The 24,559-nt window shown below is 36.0% G+C and overlaps 1 protein-coding gene across 1 annotated transcript in view; it reads right to left on the bottom strand.

The window, feature by feature from the left end:
- Positions 1 to 24,559, bottom strand: part of swm (Zinc finger protein swm) — a 370,656-nt gene that overhangs the window by 19,941 nt on the left and 326,156 nt on the right. Inside the window, exon 19 of the mRNA XM_090402359.1 lies at positions 12,729 to 12,851. Within this exon, the coding sequence (XP_090258485.1) occupies positions 12,729 to 12,851 (123 nt within the window). The remainder of the gene's footprint in view (positions 1 to 12,728; positions 12,852 to 24,559) is intronic.

Below are 24,559 nucleotides of genomic sequence, written 5' to 3'. Positions count from 1 at the left end.
TGTGGAGAAACCGACCAGGGCTTCTGACCTAATGTCCAATCCTCACCCTCTCATGGTGCACCCTGTTGGGTATCTACCTGGATACTAAATGAACGATGATGGGCTGGCAATTTGGGATTAACAGACCAAATTGTATTCTTATTGGCTTAAACCAATATATAAAATGATGGTACAACACGGCAAAATTTCATGCCAGCTGGGGCGTCACCCAATTACACAAGGCACCAGTTGTTTTTGCCAGGGAACCAGGGCGAACAGCAAAAAGTCAGCTACTGGAACAAATCTGACAGCACACCCCAACTCAACACCACCAGAGTTAAAGATCGGTACTATCAACATAAGAAGCCTGAATGGCAAAGAAATGGAGCTAGCTGAGGAATTAGATAAGTACCAGATCGACATAATAGGGGTGACTGAAACAAAAAAGACAAAAACTGGTGAGGTCTTTCTGAGCAATAAATACAAAATGTTATATTCAGGCAATAACAATCAAAGAAAAGAAGGAGTAGCCATAGTATTCAACACAAAATACGAGGCTAATCTTCTTGAATGGCAGGCAGTCTCAAGTAGAGTGATGTGGGCAAATATCAGAATGGGGAATTAACAATGAGACTTATTTGTGCCTATGGTCCCACAAAAGGTTCTACTAAGCTAGAAGTGGAGGAATTTTTTAATGCTTTAGAGAAAACATCTGACACCATGAAAAAGGAAAAGTTAGTCCTTGTTGGGGATCTAAAAAGCAGAGCAGGAAATGATTGTCAGACATACAAAAATATTTTGGGAAAATTTGGAGAAAAGAGCAAACCTAATAATAATGGCAAATATTTGTTGGATTTCTGCTCAGGACATGGACTGGTTATTACTAACACAATGTTCCAACATAAAAATGTGCACAAATTCACATGGAGAGAAGAGGCAAGGAATAAGAAAAGTCTCATTGACTATTGTTATATGTTATTGTTGATAGTGATGTTTTCTCTCTGGTGCAGGACACCAGAGTGTATAGAGGATTTGAAATTGGAAGTGATCACTATTTAGTCTTGAGCAGGATAAAACTGAATTCATCATCATCATCAAATTCCTGCCATGTACCCTCAAGGGGTGTACAGGATATGACAGTACTACATGAAAAAATTACATCATTACTAATTTCCTATCTACAATTTTCCTCCAAATCAGTCTGTTACTTGTCAAGACTCCAACATTATCAGATCTTATATTTCTATCGTCTAAGGCACTTTGTACTGTATCAATCCACCTATATCTTGGTCTTCCTCTGGGTCGTTTTCCTGCCAACCTGGCAGAGAACACTTGTTTTGCTAATCTTTCCTCTCCCATTCTATTTAAGTGACCATACCATCTGAGATTAGTTCTGCTAACGCATTCCTGGATGCTGACAATGTCAAGTTCTTTCCTAATATCCTCATTTTTAATATGATATTGCCATTGATGCCATCTGTTCACGCCTCTAATCTTTCTCAGGACTCTCATATCTGCGGTTTCTAGTCTTTGGTCAAGTGTTTTACTTCTGACCCAGCTCTCAGATCCATAAGTTAAAATTGGTTTGAACACAGTCTTGTATACAGCTAATTTAGTGTTCCGACTAATTTCTTTCTTATTCCATATGAATTTATTCAATTGACTTCCCACGATACCAGCTTTGCTGATTCTGTTGTCTATTTCTATATTTAGTTTACCATCTTCAGTAAAAATTGTGCCTAAGTAGCTGAAATGTTTTACTTGTTCCACAGGTTCTCCATTCACAACACAGTTGACATTTTCAATGATTCTGCCTATTTTCATTGTCTTTGTCTTTTTATTGCTGACCTTCATACCATATCTATTACAACAGCTATTCAATTTAGTCAGAGAATCTTGCAGACTTGTAGCGGATTTATTTAGAAGTATAACATCATCCGCATAAAGCAAAGAGCTGATATTAACATCTCCAATTTTGATATCAGGTTTAATACCACATTCCTTCATAATGTGATCCATATAGATAATGAATAACAGAGGGGATAATGTACATCCTTGTCTCACACCAGATTTAACATTAAACCATCTTCCTGTACTTCCTTCAATTCTAACTGCTGACTCACAACTCAAATAAAGACTAAGTATTGCTTGATATAATGCCCCATTGACACCATATAACTGCAGCGTATTGAATAGCTTCTCTCTTGGCACCTTGTCATATGCCTTTTCCAAATCGACAAAACTTAAATACAGATCTTTGTTATATTCCCATGCTTTCTCGACTATTTGTCGTAAAGTGAAGATCTGATCCTGACAGCCTCTATTTGGCCTGAATCCAGCTTGTTCTTCACCAAGCTTTTCTTCCACAATTCTTCTCAACCGTTTCTCAAGTATACTTGCATAGATCTTGCCAGGAACACTCAGTAGGGAAATACCTCTGTAATTCTCACATTCAGTTTTATTTCCCTTTTTATATATGGTTACTATGAGAGCTCTACTCCAATCATCGGGAATTCGTCCCTCTGTCCAGGCTTTCTGAACTATGCAGTGCAGCCACTGTAAGACTCTTATACCACCATACTTCAGCATTTCTGGCCGAATATCATCTACTCCTGCTGCCTTTCCACATTTCAAGCCTTTGATGGCTTTTTCTACTTCAAGTATGGATATGTATTCCTCACTGCATGCCAGGTCAGTGTTTTTTATCACTGTGCTGTCATCACTGCTTGTTTCATTTAGCAGTTTTTCAAAGTAATTACTCCATACTTCAAGGATATCTTTTTCTCCTGTTTTCATTTCACCTTTATCATCTCTAATTCCTTTTACAGCACTCTTTCCTCCATTCCTAAGCTTCTTCAACAACCTCCAGAATATTTTGCCACCTTCTTGATATTTATTTTCTATATTCTTGCCAAAGTCCTCCCATGACTTTTGTTTAGCTAGTTTTACACACTGTTTAGCTTTCTTACATTTGTCTCTGTATTCTGTAAGAGTAAAAGCTGACTTATTTGCCAGGAACTTTTGATATGCTTTCTTCTTTTCCTTCACTGCCTCTTTAACTTCCTGTGTCCACCAGGGAGTTCTGATTTTTTTATCTTTGCACACAACCTCACCACATGCCTCTCTGGCAGAATCAATCAATGTTTCCTTCAGAGTTTGCCACTGAATCTCCAAGGTTTGATTCCTGTTCTCAAACTCTTTCATTTTCTTTTCAATAATATTTCTGTATTTTAGTCTACAGTTTACATCTGAGAGCTGCTCAACTTTTATTCGCTTTAAAACTTTCTTACATGTTATTCTTTTCAATATGAAATTCAATTTTATCCTGCTCAAGACTAAATAGTGATCACTTCCAATTTCAAATCCTCTGTACACTCTGGTGTCCTGCACCAGGGAGAAAACATCACTATCAACAATAACATAGTCAATGAGACTTTTCTTATTCCTAGCCTCTTCTCTCCATGTGAATTTGTGCACATTTTTATGTTGGAACATGGTGTTAGTAATAACCAGTCCATGTCCTGAGCAGAAATCCAACAGATATTTGCCATTATTATTAGCTTTGCTCTTTTCTCCAAATTTTCCCAAAATATTTTTGTATGACTCACAATCATTTCCTACTCTGCTATTTAGATCCCCAACAAGGACCAACTTTTCATTTTTCATTGTGTCAGTTGCTTTTTCTAAAGCCTCAAAAAATTCCTCCACTTCTACCTTAGTAGAACCTTCTGTGGGACCATAGGCACAAATAAGTCTCATTGTCCAGTTCCCCATTCTCATATTTGCCCACATTACTCTACTTGAGACTGACTGCCATTCAAGAAGATTAGCCTCGTATTTTGTGTTGAATACTATGGCTACTCCTTCTTTTCCTTGATTGTTATTGCCTGAATATAACATTTTGTATTTATTGCTCAGAAAGATCTCACCAGTTTTGGTCTTTTTTGTTTCAGTCACCCCTATTATGTCGATCTGGTACTTATCTAATTCCTCACTGAATTTCGTATTGAAAAGAATAACATGTAAGAAAGTTTAAAAGCGAATAAAAGTTGAGCAGCTCTCAGATGTGAACTGTAGACTAAAATACGCAAAGCTTTTTTGAGAAGAGGAACCAAACCTTGGAGATTCAGTGGCAAGCCTTGAAGAAAACCCTGATTGATTCAGCCAGAGAGGCATGTGGTGAAGTTGTCTGCAAGGATAGAAAAATCAGAACTCCATGGTGGACACAGGAAGTTAAAGAGGCAGTGAAGGAAAAGAAGAAAGCATAGCAAAAGTTCCTGGCAAATAAGTCAGCTTCTACTCTTAGAGAATACAGAGACAAATGTAAGAAAGCTAAACACTGTAAAACTAGCTAAACAAGAGTCATGGGAGGACTTTGGCAAGAACATAGAAAATAAATATCAAGAAGGTAGCAAAATATTCTGGAGGTTGTTGAAGAAACTTAGAAATGGAGGAAAGAGTGCTCTAAAAGGAGTTAGAGATGATAAAGGTGACATGAAAACAGAAGAAAAAGATCTCCATGAAGTATGGAGTAATTACTTTGAAAAATTGCTAAATGAAACAAGCAGTGATAGCACAGTGATAAAAAACACTCAACAGGCATACAGTCAGGAATACATATCCATACTTGAAGTAGAAAAAGCCATCAAAGGCTTGAAATGTGGAAAGGCAGCAGGAATAGATGATATTCGACCAGAAATGCTCAAGTATAGTGGTATCAAAGTCTTACAGTGGCTGCACTGCATAGTTCAGAAAGACTGGACGGAGGGACGAATTCCCAATGATTGGAGTAGAGCTCTAATAGTACCCATATATAAAAAGGGAAATAAAACTGAATGTGAGAATTACAGAGGTATTTCCCTACTGAGTGTTCCTGGTATGAAAAAAGATCTGTATTTAAGTTTTGTCGATCTGGAAAAGGCATATACAAGACAGTGTTCAAACCAGTTTTAGCTTATGGATCTGAGAGCTGGGTCAAAAGTAAAATACTTGACCAAAGACTAGAGACCGCAGATATGAGAGCCTGAGAAAGATTAGGGCCATAAACAGATGGCAATATCATATTAAAAATGAGGATATTAGGAAAGAATTTGACATTGTCAGCATCCAGGAATGCGTTAGCAGAGCTAATCTCAGGTGTATGGTCACTTGAACAGAATGGGAGAGGAAAGATTAGTAAAACAAGTGTTCTCTGCCAGGTTGGCAGGAAAACGACCCAGAGGAGGACCAAGATATAGGTGGATTGATACGGTACAAAGTGCCTTAGACGATAGAAATAGAAGATCTGATAATGTTGGAGTCTTGACAAGTAACAGACTGATTTGGAGGAAAATTATAGATAGGAAGTTAGTAACGATGTACGAGAGTTAGTAACCATTTTTCTGATCATATCAAGTGCAAATGTTTTCCTTACTTTTTTATTTTAAATTATTTTCCCAACCTTTAATCATGAGTAAAAGAATTAGTGAGCAAAAAATAGAAGTGTGAAAATGATTCGAAAAGTAATCTCATTGGAAGAAAAACTTGAAATAATAAAGAAAAATGAACAAGGCACGTGCAGAGCAGAGATAGGACAAAAACACAAAAATGGGTGAATCAACTGCTGAATACATAGAGAAAGGTAAGGTGGCTTCAAGTTCATCATGCATGCACTCGAAATCAAAATATTATAATGATTGAATTAGAGACTTCTTTTTACATGGATCGAAGATTGTAACCAAAAACGAATCCCGCTAAACACTGGCCTTATTAAATCAAAAGCATTGTCTCTTTGTAACCTGGAAAGAAAGGGTTATCAATGATGGAAAAGAAGAAGAATTCCACGTTAGTACTGGGTGATTTGAGCATTTCAAAAAGAGAAATAGCCTACATAATGTTCTAATCACAGGAGAATCCACAAGTGCAGATAAGGAGATATCCAGAGATTTTTAAGAAGATCAACAAATATTTAATATCGATGAAACCGGCTTTTTTTTTTTTTTTTTTTTTTTTTTTTTTTTTTTTTTTTTTTTTAGAAATGAATGCCTTCCAAGACTTTTCTAGCCAAATCAGAGAAATCTCAGCCTGGTTATAAAGTCGCAAAGTGGAATGAAATTACTGCTAGCAATAGCAATATGCGAGCTGTTTGGAAACACATTCTTCCACATTGTGCAAATGATTTTAGAGACTTTTCAAATGAATCTAAATTAATTAAATTTCATTCTGAGAAGGTGAGTGATTTCGACCTGCTAAATTTAGATACACAGCAGGAAGATCCTGAAGAATATGAAGAAAATTTAATCACTGACAAGCCCAAAGAGGTTTCACAGAAACAATTTTAAAATAGTTTTCGTACAGAAGTTTTTAAGCAGCAATGCTTAGAAACTGACCCTGGTGAAGAGAGAACCAGTAAAATTTGCAGAAGAGGCAATAGGACCATACCGTCAGTTGTATGTAAAAAAGAAACAGAATGCCCGCCAAACCACATTAGCTCACTTCTTTGTTAAGAAGCAGAATAATAAATTATATTTTGAATATGTTTTATTGTCTTTCAGCTTCATGGTTTTCCTTTAACTAAGCCCTGAGACATACCCTAATTCTTTTGTGAAAAAATTAAGGGTCAAAAAAAGAAATCTGAGGAACGAATTATACATTTTCCCACGATTAGTGCATTTTCGATTAATGCATCTGTTTTAAAGAACACATTAGGCACACTAATCGAGGGATTGCTGTAATAGATAAAATGCAAAAAAAAAAAAACAGAAAGAAAAATGGAAAAAATGTCTGCTAAACATAAAATCAAAGATAAAAACAAAAAAATGAAGTAATAAAAGCTAAAACAAAAAAATGAAGTAATAAAAGCTAAAACAAATTTTCAGGTATTGGAGAAAACACTTCAAAAGAAATGGAAGGGACCCATCATAAGACTCAAGGACAATGAATGGATAAAAGAATTACTGGAGTGGCAGCCACATGAACATAAAAGATCTGTGGGAAGACATGAAAGAAGATTGTCAGACAATATAAGGAAAACAATTGGAATTCCCTGATGCCAATAAGCTGAGGATAGAAACAGATAGAGAGAACTGGCTATAAAAAAAAAGTTAAAATGTATTAATGTAATAAAATGTAAGAAAGAATGTAAAGATTTCCAAATTAATAACTCTTAGCCATCAAATGTTCTTAAGCCAGATGTTGAATATTGTATCAAAATGTCTGACATGTGGCTCATTTTATAATATGCTGTATAAAAAAGCCTAATTATTATTATTGTTGTACAGGCAGCTACATGGAGTCTGAAGACTCATTGCAGGAGACCGAAACTATCCACACAATCTATCATACCTCTTCTTGAACTCATTAACAGACAAAAGACCCACAAATGACTCCAGAAATCCATTCCACTCAATTCACAACTCTCGAAGCAAAAAATCTAGTCCTCGCACACCTTTATTCAACTTTGAGGGATAACCCCTTGTTCTGGCCCTTCTAGCCAAGTGCTGAAATATTTCCCCCTGTATCAATCCTATAAAACTCTTTAAGTAACTTAAATGTTTCTATTATATCCCCTCTTTTTTTCCTATCAACCAACTTCTGCAATCCACATGCCCTCAATCTATCCTCATAGGGAATATTCCATAGACCCCTTAACATCTTGGTCACTCGCTTCTGAATCTTCTCCACTGCTTCTTCATCCCCAAGAAACTCAGGAGACCAGAAGACCAGACCGGAGTACAATAATCCATATGTGGATGTATCAAGGCCTCATAAAGAGGAATAACAACTTCCTTATCTCTACTTGTTAGTGTGTTCTTCAACAATCAAGTAATCTTAGTAATATGTCCTCTAAACATTAATTCTATCTCCCACCATGCCTAAATGTCTAGCTTCATCTATTTTTATAGAGTACAGTTCCATCAATGTGGTACACAGCTTGTGTACAATCTATTTATCCCAAAATGCATAACTTTACATTTCTCCACATTAAACTGCCACTCATCCTCTTTTGCCCATACTGACAGCCTATTTAAATTGTCTTGCATGCTCTTCATATTGATTTGATTAACTATTAATCTACCTAATTTCACATTATCAGCAAACAATTGAATATTTCCTTTTAGTTTATTTCCTATATCATTTATGTACAAATTTAACAGTAGTGGTTCTAGCACTGAACTTTGCAGCACACCACTACTCAACGGTTTAACCTGGATTTCGCTCTTCCATATTTTTGATATCTGTAAAGCAGCCACCCTCTTATCCACATAACCAGTGTCTTATCCATCCCCATTTGTTCTAATTTGATAAACAGAGTTCCATGTAGTAATCTGTGAAATGCCTCTACAAAATCCAGCAAAATCATTGCGTAGCTGTTTCCTTTATTCAAGTCAGCTGTCACTCTTGTTATAAAAAGTCAGTAAATTATTTAGGCATGACCAATCCTTAACAAAGCCATGTTGCCCTTCATACAGTATTATATTCTTATCCACTCATTCTTGAATTACTGATCTATAACTTGCTACTGCAGTCTTAGAACCTTCCTTATGCAAGGAAAATATTTTGCACTCTTTTCACTCCCTTGGAACTCTAACAGAGTTGAAACTTAAATAAAGTGCCTAGTCAGGAACTGCCAGTCCCCTTGCACATTTTCACAAAACCCAAACTGATATTCCATCTAACCCCCATAGCTGTATTTACATTGAGATTCTGCAATACCCTATGCGTCTCCAATTCATTCACCTCTGTTTTCACATCAGTCTCTATCACATATGTCACATCAGTAACCTCACTTTGATGACATATCCTTTGTGAAATGGTCACTCAGTAACTCAACTATTTTATCTGCTTCTGTCACCTTGTCACCATCAGCAATCATTAATCTTCCAAAGTCATTCTTCCTCTTACTTGCCATGTAACAAAATAACTCTTTGGGATTCCCTTTGGCCTACTTGGCTAGATTCTTCTCGTAATCTGGTTTTGCCTTACTTACTATGGTCACCTTTCTCATTATATACCCACCACAGCATTTTCTTCTTCTGCAGCTCACGTTTAATGATATCACTCATCCATCTAACTCCTACCTGATTAATCCTCCTTACCACAGGTATACAATTTAATACTGCTTCCTCTAGATGACCCTTAACTATATCCCATGCACTACTAACATCCTCACCCTGCAGTTCATTTGTTTCATTTCGTATGGTGATTCAACAGCCGTGAGCCCCTTTTACGGGGAGGTAAGGCACCACCTCACCCTTCTCTCCCCCCCCCCCCCCTATTTTTATCCGGACTTGAGACTGGCACAGCTGACAATTCAGACCTATGGCTGGAGGGACTGTCTTAAGTATTCTTGACTGGTATTGGGGTGTGTTCATGGGGCCGGTTCGCTGCTTGCGGGATGAAAAACTCCAGATAAACTGGGGGGAAAACCCTGCTATCTACACCCAAGACCAGCTAACTTGGCTATGGCTGAGGAAGATCCTTAAGCTCCTCATGTCGTCGACAGAAATTAAACCTACGACACTCCTTCCCCAGGCATATGGTTGCAAAGCGCATAGCTACTAGGCTAACCATGCAGACTACCCTGCAGTATTTTATTGCCATGGTATAGATTCAAGCTTTCTCCTTAGCTTGTCATATTCACCTGCCTTGTAGTTACACACACACACACCTTCCTGACAGAATATTCCTCATGTTTTACAATCTCCCAAGTCAAGACCACATGGCCACTTTTGCCAATTGGAGGCCTTGATTATGGATAGCTCTTCTGATCCTATGACCAGGTCCAATACTCTCACACTCATAGTCTCCTCCATCCAGTGGCGAGCCATAAGGGGTTGGCGCGAGCCCTTTGCTAAATTTTTCTCAAATTTGCGAGCCCCTTGTTCTTCTTGTTTAATAATCTTGTAGAACTAGAAAATACCACCGTGAAATGTATAAATGCTACTTTAAATTCATATGGATTTTCTGATAACTATATAAAAAATCATTTCATTGCATTTTGTTCTGATGGAGCTAGTGTAATATTAGGAAACAAATCAGGTGTTGCAATCAAACTTCTACAAAAATTTCCTAACGTTGTGATTTGGCATTGCACTCATCGTTTACATTACTTAGCATTAGATGATTCGATAAAAAAAACATTAAACAAATAAATCATTTTGAAATATTTATGGATAAATTATATGCTTTTTATCATCAATCACCAAGAATTAAATACGATTGCAAACGACCTTGGTATTGAAATTTTAAAGATCGGCCGTGTATTTAGACCACGATTGGGCAGCTTGCAGTTTACAAACGTCTCTTGCTTTGTGGAGAAATTACCCAGCTTTATGCAAGCATTTACCATCAAAAGATAAATATAAGGGCTTTTTAAACCGACTTCTCAATTTTTAAAAGATCTACCATTAATGATCGATATCCAACAGGAATTATCATATCTGTCAGAAGCTTTACAAAGTCGCAATATAAGTATTATAAGGGCTAAGTTAGGCCTTTTGTTTGTTTTTTTTACTCGACTATGCGAGCTCTTTGTTAAAATTTCCATGGCTCACTACTGCCTCCATCACATGATGCATCAAGTAATTATCTCTTATTAGGTGTATCAATTCCATTCCCTTCCTGCCATGTGATCTTCCTTCCTTCCAGTATATCTCCATAGTTGAAGTTTCCCATAATAATCCCTAGACCTGCACTCATTGTACTAATTTCGCGATGCATGTTTTCTAGATCATCCATGGAACCCCCTGGCCTATAGCAATAACCAACTGTATATTTTGTCATCATACTGGCTTTGATCTCACACCAGACTGTTTCAAATGAACAGCCACACTCCTGTCTATCTCCTATTATTTTTGGCTGCAATTCATCTGCTATCATCAGCAGTACCCCTCCCCTCATCCTATCTTCTCTATTTCCCTGAAAACACTAAACCCTTCACATTCTATACCAGTAACTACATTGTCTGTTGTTATCCAAGTCTCACTATTCTATATAGCTTTTGGCGAGGCTGTATTAACCAATGCCAAAAACTTCTCCTGCTTGTTCCTGATACTTCTGGCATTAGTGTATTGGAACTGTAGCATCCCATAAGGACCCCAACAACTCTTACTTTCTAAATTGAATACCCTATTCAATATTTTTGCTTGAGACACCAGAATCTGCACTTGGTCATTCTCACACTCACTTGCCTCACGGGTGCTTTCACACACACACACACACACACACACACACACACACACACACACACACACACACACACTCAACTGCTTCCACCCTAATTGCTTAAGTTTTCCCGAATGTGAAATAACTTTTGCTAATTAACAGTCCGATAATCATATTATTATAAAGGTATCTCCATCTCCCATGATGAATCTTCTGACTGCAGTCAGAAGATTCATCATGGGAGATCCATTATTCAGACAATACCTATCATACCTCTCCTTAAATTCCTCACTGAAGAAGCACTAAACCACTCCTGGCAACCCATTCACCACCCTTAAAGCAACAAAATCTAGTTCTAATAACTTTGCAAACCACATTTTTAAGCAATTTCCATGGGTGATTCCATCATTCTCTTCCTTTCTGCCATGTACTGAAAAAAAAAAAAAGTTTTCAATATCAATCCTATGAAACCCCCTTTAATAACTTATATACTTCTATCATGTCTCCTCTCTTCCACCCACCAGCTAGTGTTTGAAGCCCACAGACCTTCAATCTATTCTCACAGGGAACATTCCATGGCCCTGCCATAATCTTCACTCACTTCTTGATCCTCTACACAACTTCTTCATCCCCATGGAATATGGATGACCAGATCTGTGCACAGTAGTCCAGATGCAACCTTATTAAAGCCTTATAAAAAAGGAATATGCACATTTGGATACCTTCTAAACTCCTAGTCCGCAATCACTGTGGCATCAGTTTATGTTACACCAGAAGCACATTCATGTGTTGGTAAATGTATGAAGTATGGTACACAGCTCGTGATCTCTTCCCAAAGTGCATCACCTTGGTCACATTAAACTAGCAGCCATTTGTTTTTGCTCATACTGTAAGTCCATTTAAGTCATCATGAAGGATTCTACATCACCTGAATTTACTATTACTCTTCCTATTTTGCACCAACAGCAAACAAGTGAATATTTCTTGTCAAATCATTTCTCATATCACTGATGTACAAATTAAACAATAAAGGACCAAATACTGAGCCTTTGTGGAGCACCACTAGTCTCCAGGACTTAATATATCTTAAAAATATGGATTCGACACATATCAACTGAAATTAACAGCTCCAGACAAATGGAGAGCTACTGGAAATGATTTGAACTCAGTGCAGCAGATTTCTTAGTAACTTCAACAGGCACAAACAACATGCTATGGTTTTAAAGTCTGTGCAAGTGAATAAATATATCCACAGCATATGAAAACATTAAACCATATTTAATTATGGAGTGTCTAAAAGACCCCCCCCCCGACCTCACACCCAGCTTAACATATATTTACTATAGCACAAAAGCAATATTTCATGGTTTCTTAAAATGTAAATCTGATTAATTTCCATTAAAAAAAAACTACCTCATTTTTTTAAGTCTGTCTGCAAAGAGATCACAAAAAGATCATCCAGCTTGCAAACAGACATCATATAAATGCATGCAATGTATATTTTAACAAAATTAAGAAAATTATACATATTAGTTATTTTTACATTTAATCACATTCTAAATTTAGACAGCATGAGTCTAATATAATTAAAGAAGAAATTTTACCTCTTCAGTAGCAAATTCCTCTTCTCCTTCTGCATCTACTGATAGATCAGAATTTTTAGTTATATCCCTAAACCAAGTCATAGACATAATCTGGTCATTATATTTAGATCCCATGGATACAGCCTAAAAGATAAGATATTTTAAAAGTTGATGTCGTCTAAAATATTATATTAATTATGGAGATAAAATATGACAATTTCAAGAATTGAAATAAAATTTGTAATTAAAAGACGGAAGTAAATGCTAAACATCACTATAATATTATCATTTCCATCTGAGTTAATATTCCAACTCACTGAAATAACTAGTTTTGAAAAAAAGCTTCCTTAAAAATGAAATTCAAAATCATTAATATGTTCATAAATGCAACTTAAAACTCAACAGAATTAAATATGGGACTTAAATGGTAGACCATGTCAAGTAGAGTAATACAAACAAACTTCAAAATGGGAAATTGACAATGCACCCATTTCACCCCCCCCCCATGATAGAATGAAGATACCAGCACTGAAAAAAACAGAGGATTTGTCTTTAATGTTGGTGCAATAATGTAATTTATTGCACCAACAAAAGAAAGAAAGACTGGTGATTGCTATGTTTATAGAAATAATCAACAAAATTCAGAGATAAATAAAAGAAGAAGTGAGATTTCTCCCTGTCATACTCCCAGACACCACATGCTGTGATATGCATCTGGGAGATCAGCAGGTGAAGCTGAAGATGATGAAACCACTGCAAAATAATCACACTACATCATTCATTCCCATCTTTATGAACATTTGAAATGAAGAGCAGCCTTATAATTTGGAAGAGATGTGATTTCACATAGCAGTAAAACAAAAAAGCCCTGCATGGTTTGGTTTGACTGTGTCAATGAGATTTTGGCAAGCCAATGAAATTCCATTGGCATAGTTATGTTTTGTTTAAATAGTTTATGTTACACCACAAGCAGATTCATGTGTTGGTAAATGAAAACTGTTCTCAACAAGCAACCGTGAACTGTCAAGTTTTCATTTCATATGCAGAAACTCAGATACATCCAAAACAGCTTTAGTCAAGCAGGTAAAATGTCATATCTGCAACCTGGATTGGTCATATCTGTAACCTGGATTGGACTATTAAATAGTGTTTGATTTATGCCACAGGTGAGCACCTAGGATTATTTAGGGTTTAAACTGGAAGAGATTGCACATAAACCATCTTAAATTAACAACTTTTACACAAATAAAATGGCAGCCGATAGCACCAGCATTCTCAAAAGGGTAAATACCATATAGTTGTTTCTGCATGTTAAATTCATGCCCAAATTATACAACAAAGTTAGTCTGAAGGACATCCAGAAATTCTGCTCTAGAAAAAAAAGATGGAAATTTTTCAGTCTACATCAGGCATCCAATAAGCAGGGCAGCAGTCTCACTACAGGTATAAAATTCATCTACCACCTAAAAACATTCAAAAAAACATCCACACTTCATGACAAGGATTCGAATTTACAGCTGATGACTAGAGAGTAGATATACTAATCACCTGGCTAACCAGCAAATCTGAAAAAACATCCCAACTCAACATCACCAGAGTTAAAGATCGGAACTATCAACACAAGAAGCCTGAATGGCAAAGAAATGGAGCTAGCCAATGAATTAGATAAGTATCAGATCAACATAATGGGGTGACTGAAACAAAAAAAAAAAGAAAAACTGGTGAAATCTGAGATCTTTCTGAGCAATAAATACACAATGTTATATTCAGGCAAGACAATCAAGGAAAAGAAGGAGTAGCCATTGTATTCAACACTAAATACGAGGCTAATCTTCTTGAATGGCAGGCAGTCTCAAGTAAAGTGATGTGGGCAAATATCAGAATGGGGAACTGGACAATGAGACTTATTTGTGCCTATGATCCCACAGAAGGTTCTACTAAGCTAGAAGTGGAGGAATTTTTTGATGCTTTAGAGAACGCATCTAACACAATGAAAAAGGAAAAGTTGGTCCTTGTTGGGGATCTAAATAGCAGAGTAGGAAATGATTGTCAGACATACAAAAATATTTTGGGAAAATTTGGAGAAAATAGCAAAGCTAATAATAATTGCAAATATTTGTTGGATTTCTGCTCAGGACTTGGACTGGTTATTACTAATACCATGTTCCAACATAAAAATGTGCACAAATTCACATGGAGAGAAGAGGCAAGGAATAAGAAAAGTCTCATTGACTATGTTATTGTTGATAGTGATGTTTTCTCCCTAGTGCAGGACACCAGAGTGTACACAGGATTTGAAATTGGAAGTGATCACTATTTAGTCTTGAGCAGGATAAAATTGAATTTCATATTGAAAAGAATAACATGTAAGAAAGTTTTAAAGTGAATAAAAGTTGAGCAGCTCTCAAATGTGAACTGTAGACTAAAATACACAACGATTATTGAAGAAAAAATGAAAGAGTTTGAGAACAGGAACCAAACTTTGGAGATTCAGTGGCAAGCCTTGAAGAAAACCTTGATTGATTCAGCCAGAGAGGCATGTGGTGAGGTTGTCTGCAAGGATAGAAAAATCAGAACTCCATGGCGGACACGGGAAGTTAAAGAGGCAGTGAAGGAAAAGAAGAAAGCATATCAAAAGTTCCTGGCAAATAAGTCAGCTTCTACTCTTAGAGAATACAGAGACAAATGTAAGAAAGCTAAACATTGTGTAAAACTAGCTAAACAAAAGTCATGGAGGACCTTGGCAAGAACATGACAAGCTTAGAAATGGAGGAAAGAGTACTGTAAAAGGAGTTAGAGATGATAAAGGTGACATGAAAACGGGAGAAAAAGCTATCCTTGAAGTATGGAGTAATTACGTCCAGAAATTGCTAAATGAAACAAGCAGTGATAGCACAGTGATAAAAAACACTCAACAGGCATACAGTCTGGAATACATATCCATACTTGCAGTAGAAAAAGCCATCAAAGGCTTAAAATGTGGAAAGGCAGCAGGAGTAGATGATATTCGACCAGAAATGCTGAAGTATGGTGGTATAAAAGTCTTGCAGTGGCTGTACTGCATAGTTCAGAAGGCCTGGACAAAGGGACGAATTCCCGATGATTGGAGTAGAGCTCTCATAGTACCCATATATAAAAAGGGAAATAAAACTCAATGTGAGAATTACAGAAGTATTTCCCTATTAAGTGTTCCTGGTATGATATATACAAGTATACTTGAGAAATGGTTGAGAAGAATTGTAGTAGAAAAGCTTGGTGAAGAACAAGCTAGATTCCGGCCAAATAGAGGCTGTCAGGATCAGATCTTCACTTTACGACAAATAGTGGAGAAATCATGGGAATATAACAAAGATCTCTATTTGAGTTTTGCAGATCTGGAAAAGGCATATGATAAGGTGCCAAGAGAGAAGCTATTCAATACGCTACAGTTATATGGTGTCAATGGGGCATTATATCAAGCAATACTTTGAGTTGTAAGTGAGCAGTTAGAATTGAAGGAAGTACAGGAAGATGGTTTAATGTTAAATCTGGTGTGAGACAAGGATGTACATCATCCCCTCTGTTATTCATTATCTATATGAATCACATTATGAAGGAAAGTGGTATTAAACATGATATCAAAATTGGAGATGTTAATGTCAGCTCTTTGCTTTATGCAGACGATGTTATACTTATCAATAAATCCACTACGAGTCTGCAAGATTCCTTGACTAAACTGAATAACTGCTTTAATAGATATGGTATGAAGGTCATCAATAAAAAGACAAAGAGAATGAAAATAGGCAGAATTGTTGAAATGTCAACTGTATTGTGAACGGAGAACCTGTGGAACAAGTAAAACATTTCAGTTACTACTTAGGCACGATTTTTAGTGAAAATGGTAAATTAAATATGGAAATAGACAACAGAATCAATAAAGCTGGTATAGTAGGAAGTCAATTGAATAAATTCATATGGAATAAGAGAGAAATTAGTCGGAATACTAAATAAGCTGTATACAAGACAGTGTTCAAACCAGTTTTAACTTATGGATCTGAGAGCTGGGTCAGAAGTAAAACACTTGACCAAAGACTAGAGACCACTGATATGAGAGTCCTGAGAAAGATTAGAGGCATGAACAGATGGCATCAATGGCAATATCATATTAAAAATGAGGATATTAGGAAAGAACTTAACATTGTCAATATCCAGGAATGTGTTAGCAGAGCTAATCTCAGGTGGTATGGTCACTTAAACAGAATGGGCGAGGAAAGATTGGCAAAACAAGTGTTCTCTGCCAGGTTGGCAGGAAAACGACCCAGAGGAAGACCAAGATATAGGTGGTTTGATAGGGTACAAAGTGCCTTAGACGATAGAAATATAAGATCTGATGATATTGGAGTCTTGACCAGTAACAGACTGATCTGGAGGAAAATTGTAGATAGGAAGTTAGTAATGATGTAAATTTTTCATGCAATACTATCATATCCTGTACACCTTTTGAGGGTACATGGTGGGAATTTGATGATGATGGCATATATATATATATATATATATATATATATTGTCCAACCCAAAGTTTTTTTTTAAAACTTTGGGCTTATTATATGTTAAAGAGAGCAAGAAATTATACACTTGGTTTTTAATCCTTTACACCCAAGGAAACAAAACAATGTTTTGCACATGAAATATATTCACATCTGAGCTACTTGTATAAATAGGCTAATGACTTCACATCACTTGTCTTTGTATGTATCCCATAATGCAAAGCACAACCTCTTTTGGACTTGTAAAATGTTATGCATAATGGGAAGGAACACTATCCAGACTCGTTTCTATCTTTATTGAGGTCTCATCAGTAGAAGCCAGACCCAGGAGAGATACCAAAGTATCTCTCCTGGGTCTGGAGAGATACTTTGGTATTAAGAAGGTTGAGAAGAATTGTAGTAGAAAAGCTTGGTGAAGAACAAGCTGGATTCAGGCCAAATAGAGGCTGTCAGGATCAGCTCTTCACTTTGCGACAAATAGGCAAGAAAGCATGGGAATATAACAAAGATCTGTATTTAAGTTTTGTTGATTTGAAAAGGCATTGGATGTATCCCATAATGCAAAGCACAACCTCTTTTGGACTTGTAAAATGTTATGCATAATGGGAAGGAACACTATCCAGACTCGTTTCTATCTTTATTGAGGTCTCATCAGTAGAAGCCAGACCCAGGAGAGATACCAAAGTATACTTTGGTATCTCTCCTGGGTATATCTCTTTAACCCAAAGGATACTTTGGGTTAAAGCAGTGTTTCTCAAAGTGCGAAAGGTCTTCAGGCGATATGTGACAATTTTCGGCTATGCATCATTAACGCATGGAACCATTATATTTCTCAACAAATAATGCAATTAGAGACAACTGGGATAAAAATGGCACTAACTAATGAATCACATCGCACCGCCAGAAACTGCTGTTTAGACTCAAGCAAAACCGTATGTTGCCGGTGCAACATATGATTTTGCTTGACACCAACTCGTCGTGAACGTGTTAAAACTAAGAAATATATAGTGAATGTGTTTCAGATATTATGGAATGCGGTTGAAGAGAATTAACATTTCAACTCAACTGTTGACATGCTAATTTGTCTTTGGTTCGGGCGATCTTTTGTTAATACCGCACCAATCATATGCACTTCTTAATAGCTGCTCTACATTTCTCTACATATCTTAAAAGGGAAATAAAACTCAATGTGAGAATTACAGAGGTATTTCCCTACTGAGTGTTCCTGGCAAGATCTATGCAAGTATACTTCAGAAAAGGTTGAGAAGAATTGTGGAAGAAAAGCTTGGTGAAGAACAAGCTGGATTCAGGCCAAATAGAGGCTGTCAGGATCAGCTCTTCACTTTGCGACAAATAGGCAAGAAAGCATGGGAATATAACAAAGATCTGTATTTAAGTTTTGTTGATTTGGAAAAGGCATATGACAAGGTGCCAAGAGAGAAGTTATTCAATACGCTACAGTTATATGGTGTCAATGGGGCATTATATCAAGCAATACTTAGTTTTTATTTGAGTTGTAAGTCGGCAGTTAGAATTGAAGGAAATACAGGAAGATGGTTTAATGTTAAATCTGGTGTGAGACAAGGATGTACATTATATCCCCTCTGTTATTCATTATCTATATGGATCACATTATGAAGGAAAGTGGTATTAAACATGATATCAAAATTGGAGATATTAATGTCAACTCTTTGCTTTATGTAGATGATGTTATTCTTCTAAATAAATCCGCTACAAGTCTGCAAGATACTATGACTAAATTGAATAACTGTTGTAATAGATATGGTATGAAGGTCAGCAATACAAAAACAATGAAAATAGGCAGAATCATTGAAAACATCAACTGTGTTGTGAATGGAGAACCTGTGGAACAAGTAAAACATTTCAGCTACTTAGGCACGATTTTTAGTGAAGATGGTAAATTAAATATAGAAATAGACAACAGAATCAACAAAGCTGGTATGGTGGGAAGTCAATTGAATAAATTCATATAGAACACTAAATTAGCTGTATACAAGACAGTGTTCAAACCAGTTTTAACTTATGGATCTGAGAGCTGGGGTCAGAAGTAAAATACTTGACCAAAGACTAGAGACTGCAGATATGAGAGTCCTGAGAAAGATTATAGGCGTGAACAGATGGCATCAATGCCAATATCATATTAAAAACGACGATGTTAGGAAAGAACTTGACATTGTCAGCATTGTCATGATGCTGGATGCTGACAATCAGGTGGTATGGTCAGTTAAACAGAATGGGTGAAGAAAAATTAGCAAAACAAGTGTTCTTTGCCTGGTTGGCAGCAAAATGACCCAGAGGAAGACCAAGATATATGTGGATTTATATGGTACAAAGTGCCTTAGACGATAAAAATATAAGATCTGATAATGTTGGAGTCTTGACAAGTAACAGACTGATTTGAAGGAAAATTGTAGATAGGAAGTTAGTAATGATGTAATTTTTTTCATGTAGTACTATCATATCCTGTGCACCCCTTGAGGGTACATGGCAGGAATTTGATGATGATGACATATCTCAAGTCTTGTAAATTATTGATTTACAAGACTTGAAGTAATTTTTGCTTGAAATAATGGGAAAGAAGATGAAGCTATTTGGGTAGATGACTTTGATGTTATACACAAGGAAACCGTTCTCGATGCCTAAAGTAGCGATAGTGAAAATTTTTCTGAAAACTTTAGTTTCCGAAAATCCTTGCATATATCTCGCACCACGATATTTCAACTTTAATTTTGGGAAAAAAGTGCGAGTTATATTTGAGTAAATACGGTAATTTTTTTTAGCTTTCAAATTCTTAAGTATGGATCATTGGTTAAAGATTGGATTTATAAAACCCAGAAAAGAGAGTAATATAGCAAATACAAGCAGCTGTAAGCAATAAGAAAACGTTGATATTGCATCTGGATCAAATGAAATTGATAAGGGTGTGTCGTCTGACATCTCTAGAGAACCAACTAAGAAGAAGATGAAAAATCTTCCTAAGTATGATATGAATTACTTGCAGTGTGGATTTTCATGCACGGGAAACGAAGAGGAACCTATTACAAATTTTGTTCTATTAAAAATAAATCATATTTTTTGTTTACATGAACATATAAATTCAAATAAAATAGACATTTACAATGAAATATACTTTATTTATTTATTATCTGATAAGGGGGTACTTGGTAATAATGAAAATATTTATTATTTGATAAGGGAGTACTTGGTAATAATGAAAATTTAAGAAGGGGGTATGCAGATATCTGAAGTTTGAGAAACACTGGGTTAAAGGATTAAAAACTAAGTATATAATTTATTGGTATCTTTAGCATATAATAAACCCAAGGTAAAAATTTCGACATCTTTCTTTCATTCAGAGATTTTGATTAATAGGGTTCAGCACTTTTTGGCTACTTGTATATGATATATATAAATGACTTCTGCATTACTTCAACCTTGGTACCTCTTCCAGAACTGGCTCCCACTGATGAAACCTCAATAATGGTTAAAACCAGTCTGGGTAGTGACCCTCCCTATTATGCATAGCATTTTACATGTCAGAAAGGGGGGGGGGTGCTTTGCATTATGGGATACATACTAAGGCAAGTGATGTGAATTCATTAGTCTGTATATATATAAGTAGCTCAGACATGAATATATTTCAAGCACAAAACATTGATTTGTTTCCTTGGATAAAGGATTAAAAAAATCCTGTATATAATTTCTTTTCATCTTTAACACACACACACACGCACACACCAGTGGGTTCTCGTGCCCATTTCAGTTGGATGTGCTGTCATGTGGCTTATGCAACCTGTGCTACAAAATTCATGTCAATTTGACAGTATGAATGCATTTTTATCAATGTACAAAAGTTTTAAGAGTGCACAGAGCATCAGCATTCATCTTAATTGATCCAATGCAGTTAACTGTAGGATAACTTTGAATACTTTAATTTATCAATTAAATGTAACAAAATCTGCATAAAGGGAGGGCTAATATGTTTGTTTTAAGATATATCAAAAAACAATAATGAAGGAAAATGTTATATTTGTTTGATATATTTGAATCAATCAAAGGCGTAAATATAATAAATTTGGAAGAGGAGAACGAAGCTTACCTCCTTTGACTACAATCATACAATCTGTAAAAGTTCTAGCAGAAAATGGGAACATTCATTAGATTGTAAATGCTGTTCTCATTGTAAATATGGACAAAAAAGTTATAAATTATTTTAGAAAATTATATATTAAAAACTTATCTATATCGGTGTCCTAAACAATTCAGTTTACACTTCACACACGCAAAACAGATGAAACCCAGAAAACAAACAGCAACTCGTGACAAAGTTCAATTGGATTGGTTGACACAATAGCCAACCACATTTCTGGGTGTTATTGTCTCAGCACACACCCTGCCTCACCTTCTGGGTGGTTTAAAACCACTGTAACACTGAGCATTTGACTTGTTGTGCCATCTGTACATCTGTTCAAAGGGCTCAAAGGTGTCTGTATTTGTGACCGTACACCTGGGCTATTAATGCGAATGTGATGCAATGTTTACATGTCGAAAAGTGTCCTCTTCATGAAGTATTAGTATATTGTATTTAATTTTAGGAATCTACAAAGCCAGGAAACAATTAGGGAAGTCTTTAACAAGAATAAATGAAAAAATATAAGTGAATTGCTATTCTGCAGGTGTGCACCACACACCCGGAATATTCGCCCCTGATATATATATATATATATATATATATATATATATATATATATATATATATATATATATATATATATATATATTATTGTTCATCTTTACTCGGTAGAAAATATTATAAAAAATTAGTTTGAATGACTATATACCGAGAATGAAAAAACAACAAGGTTTAATATTAAGATACAACTAGTTTCGTTGAATGATTCAACTTCTTCAGGTATCACAGGCAAAGAATTATACAAAAAATGACAGAGACATGATAAAATTACATCAAAAGATCTAGTATAAAAGACAATAGTACATTTTAAAAACAGAAATGCAAGCTTGAGTTCTAAATTAAAGTTGACTACGTGCGTGAGCTGCTACGAGTGCACCAATACTGAACAGAGGCAATGTGTGCATCAGAGAGATTGAAGCTAAGGCTGTTGTTAATATGGGATGAATCTAGTGAAATTTCTCTAGATTCGATGATCTTTCTTTCAAGTTCAACATAACACACATGGATATTAGAAGTTTTCGTCCGTCTATGAGGTGTTGGCGGCCTTCATCCGAGTTAATAGAGAAGAGAACATGGCTAGAGAGAGTGCTGGCTCTGGTCCTATTGTAGGAAATGTCTCTCTGGTGTTCTTCCATATGCAAAAGGAATTTTGTGTGAATATGGAAAACCACATTACAGCCAAACAGCTAAATCCATCCTTTTGAGTATGGAAGAACACCAGAGAGACATTTCCTACAATAGGACCGGAGCCAGCGCTCTCTCTCTCTAGCCACATTCTCTTCTCTATTAACTTGGATGAAGGCCGCCAACACCTCGTAGACTGGCCAAAAACTTCTAATATCCATGTGTGTGTGTTATGATGAACTCGAAAGAAAGATCATCAAATCTAGAGAAATTTCGCTAGATTCATCTCATATTAACAACAGCCTTAGCTTCAATCTCTCTGACGCACACATTGCCTCTGTTCAGTATTGGCACACTCGTGGCAGCTCACGCACATAGTCAACTTTAATTTAGAACTCAAGCTCGTATTCCTGTTTTTAAAATGTACTATTGTCTTTTATACTAGATTTGTTGATGTAATTTTATCATGTCTCTGTCATTTTTTGTATAATTCTTTGCCTGCGATACCTGAAGAAGTTGAATCATTCAACGAAACTAATTGTATCTTAATATTAAACCTTGTTGTTTTTTCATTCTCGGTATATAGTCATTCAAACTAGTTTTATATATATATATAGTGAGTTGAAAAGATTTATGTCAGTGCGCTGGTCGTTTGCTTGAGTTTAATGGGGCAAGGACAGCTATGGTCATACTACATCTGCATACAAGGTAATAAATAATGGGAATAAATAGGTATAACAATCAGTAAATAAAAACGATGTTAATTTTTTTTAATTAAGTTTTATTGAATTTAAGTTTAAGCTTTTAAATATTTAAAAGCTTTAACATTAAGAAGGGGTAATTTGATAATATCTTCCTGGGTGTATAAGGGCTCAGGACCAATCATGAATGTCACTAAAATAGTGAGGGCACTGATTAACAAAAATGAGGACAGTTGATTAAAATATGAATGCTGGTTAGTATGTTATCACCCAAATCACACAGAGCATCACCCCCCCCCCCCCCAAGCAAGAACAAATTCCTCTGTTTGAACCTCGCATTGCCATAATTTAATTTCAGTCTTAATTTGGTGAAGCTGATTATTAGTCTCTATTTCAAAATGATTGCTACCAGGATAGAAGTTTATGTTTGATAATCTGCTAGTAATCAGTATATGGTACAGGCAGATGGTGGATGGTTGGTAAGCTATCTGCAGCCTCATTTCCCTTAATCCCAATGTGCTTGGAATCTAACAGAAGAATACATTCAATGTAGCTTCCATAATTGAGAGAGGACATGTTGGATATGAGAGTACACTGGGTTGTTCTGTAGCTCTAAACGTATTATTGCTTGTAGAGAATTTCGTGATTTTGGATCCTTCCCTAGCTTAGAAAAGACAATATTAATTGCTTTTTTCTGCCAGGTATCCAGATATATGCTCTCACAGAAAATTCTGTTGTAAAGGTGCAACAGTTGATGGGGTCAGATGTTTCCCTGTCTCGTAATAAATAATGGACAGCACTTAAGTGCTGTTTGAAAAAAACTGGATTTGTTGTTTTTCTGCTTTGCTTTTTCCGAACAAGGAACTCGGGGGGGAGATAAGAAGATGATATTTTAGCAAAAATTTCCCCGAATGTATTGGCAATTGCTGTTGGGTCAGCAACTGTGCAACCATTAGGCTGTAGGATGGAGAGCTGATAGGTTGTTTATCTGCCTTAAATTTTCTGGATTTTTTTCTCTTCCTCATACTTTGCCGTTGGTTAACTGTATTATAGAAGACGTATCTTGGATCAAGGATTCCTTCACTCTGAGATCAGATGTATCTCACTTGAGCTCGAGCACATTTGAAAGCAACTAGATTTGTTGTTGGGGAATATTTGTGGGAAATACCCAAACTTACTTCTCAGCTGCTATCCAATAATCATTCCACTGTGACTTAGGAAAATGAGAAAGTTGAATGGATGTTTTAAGAATTAGAGTTGGCAACTTATATAACCAAGTTACATGAT

This window comes from Typopeltis vanoorti, chromosome 13, assembly GCF_054136105.1.
Source record: "Typopeltis vanoorti isolate ZY-2024b chromosome 13, IOZ_Tvanoo_1.0, whole genome shotgun sequence".
Taxonomy (NCBI): Eukaryota; Metazoa; Arthropoda; class Arachnida; order Uropygi; family Thelyphonidae; genus Typopeltis; species Typopeltis vanoorti.
Note: the sequence above shows the minus strand (reverse complement) of the source record. Positions and strands in the feature narration are given on the sequence as shown.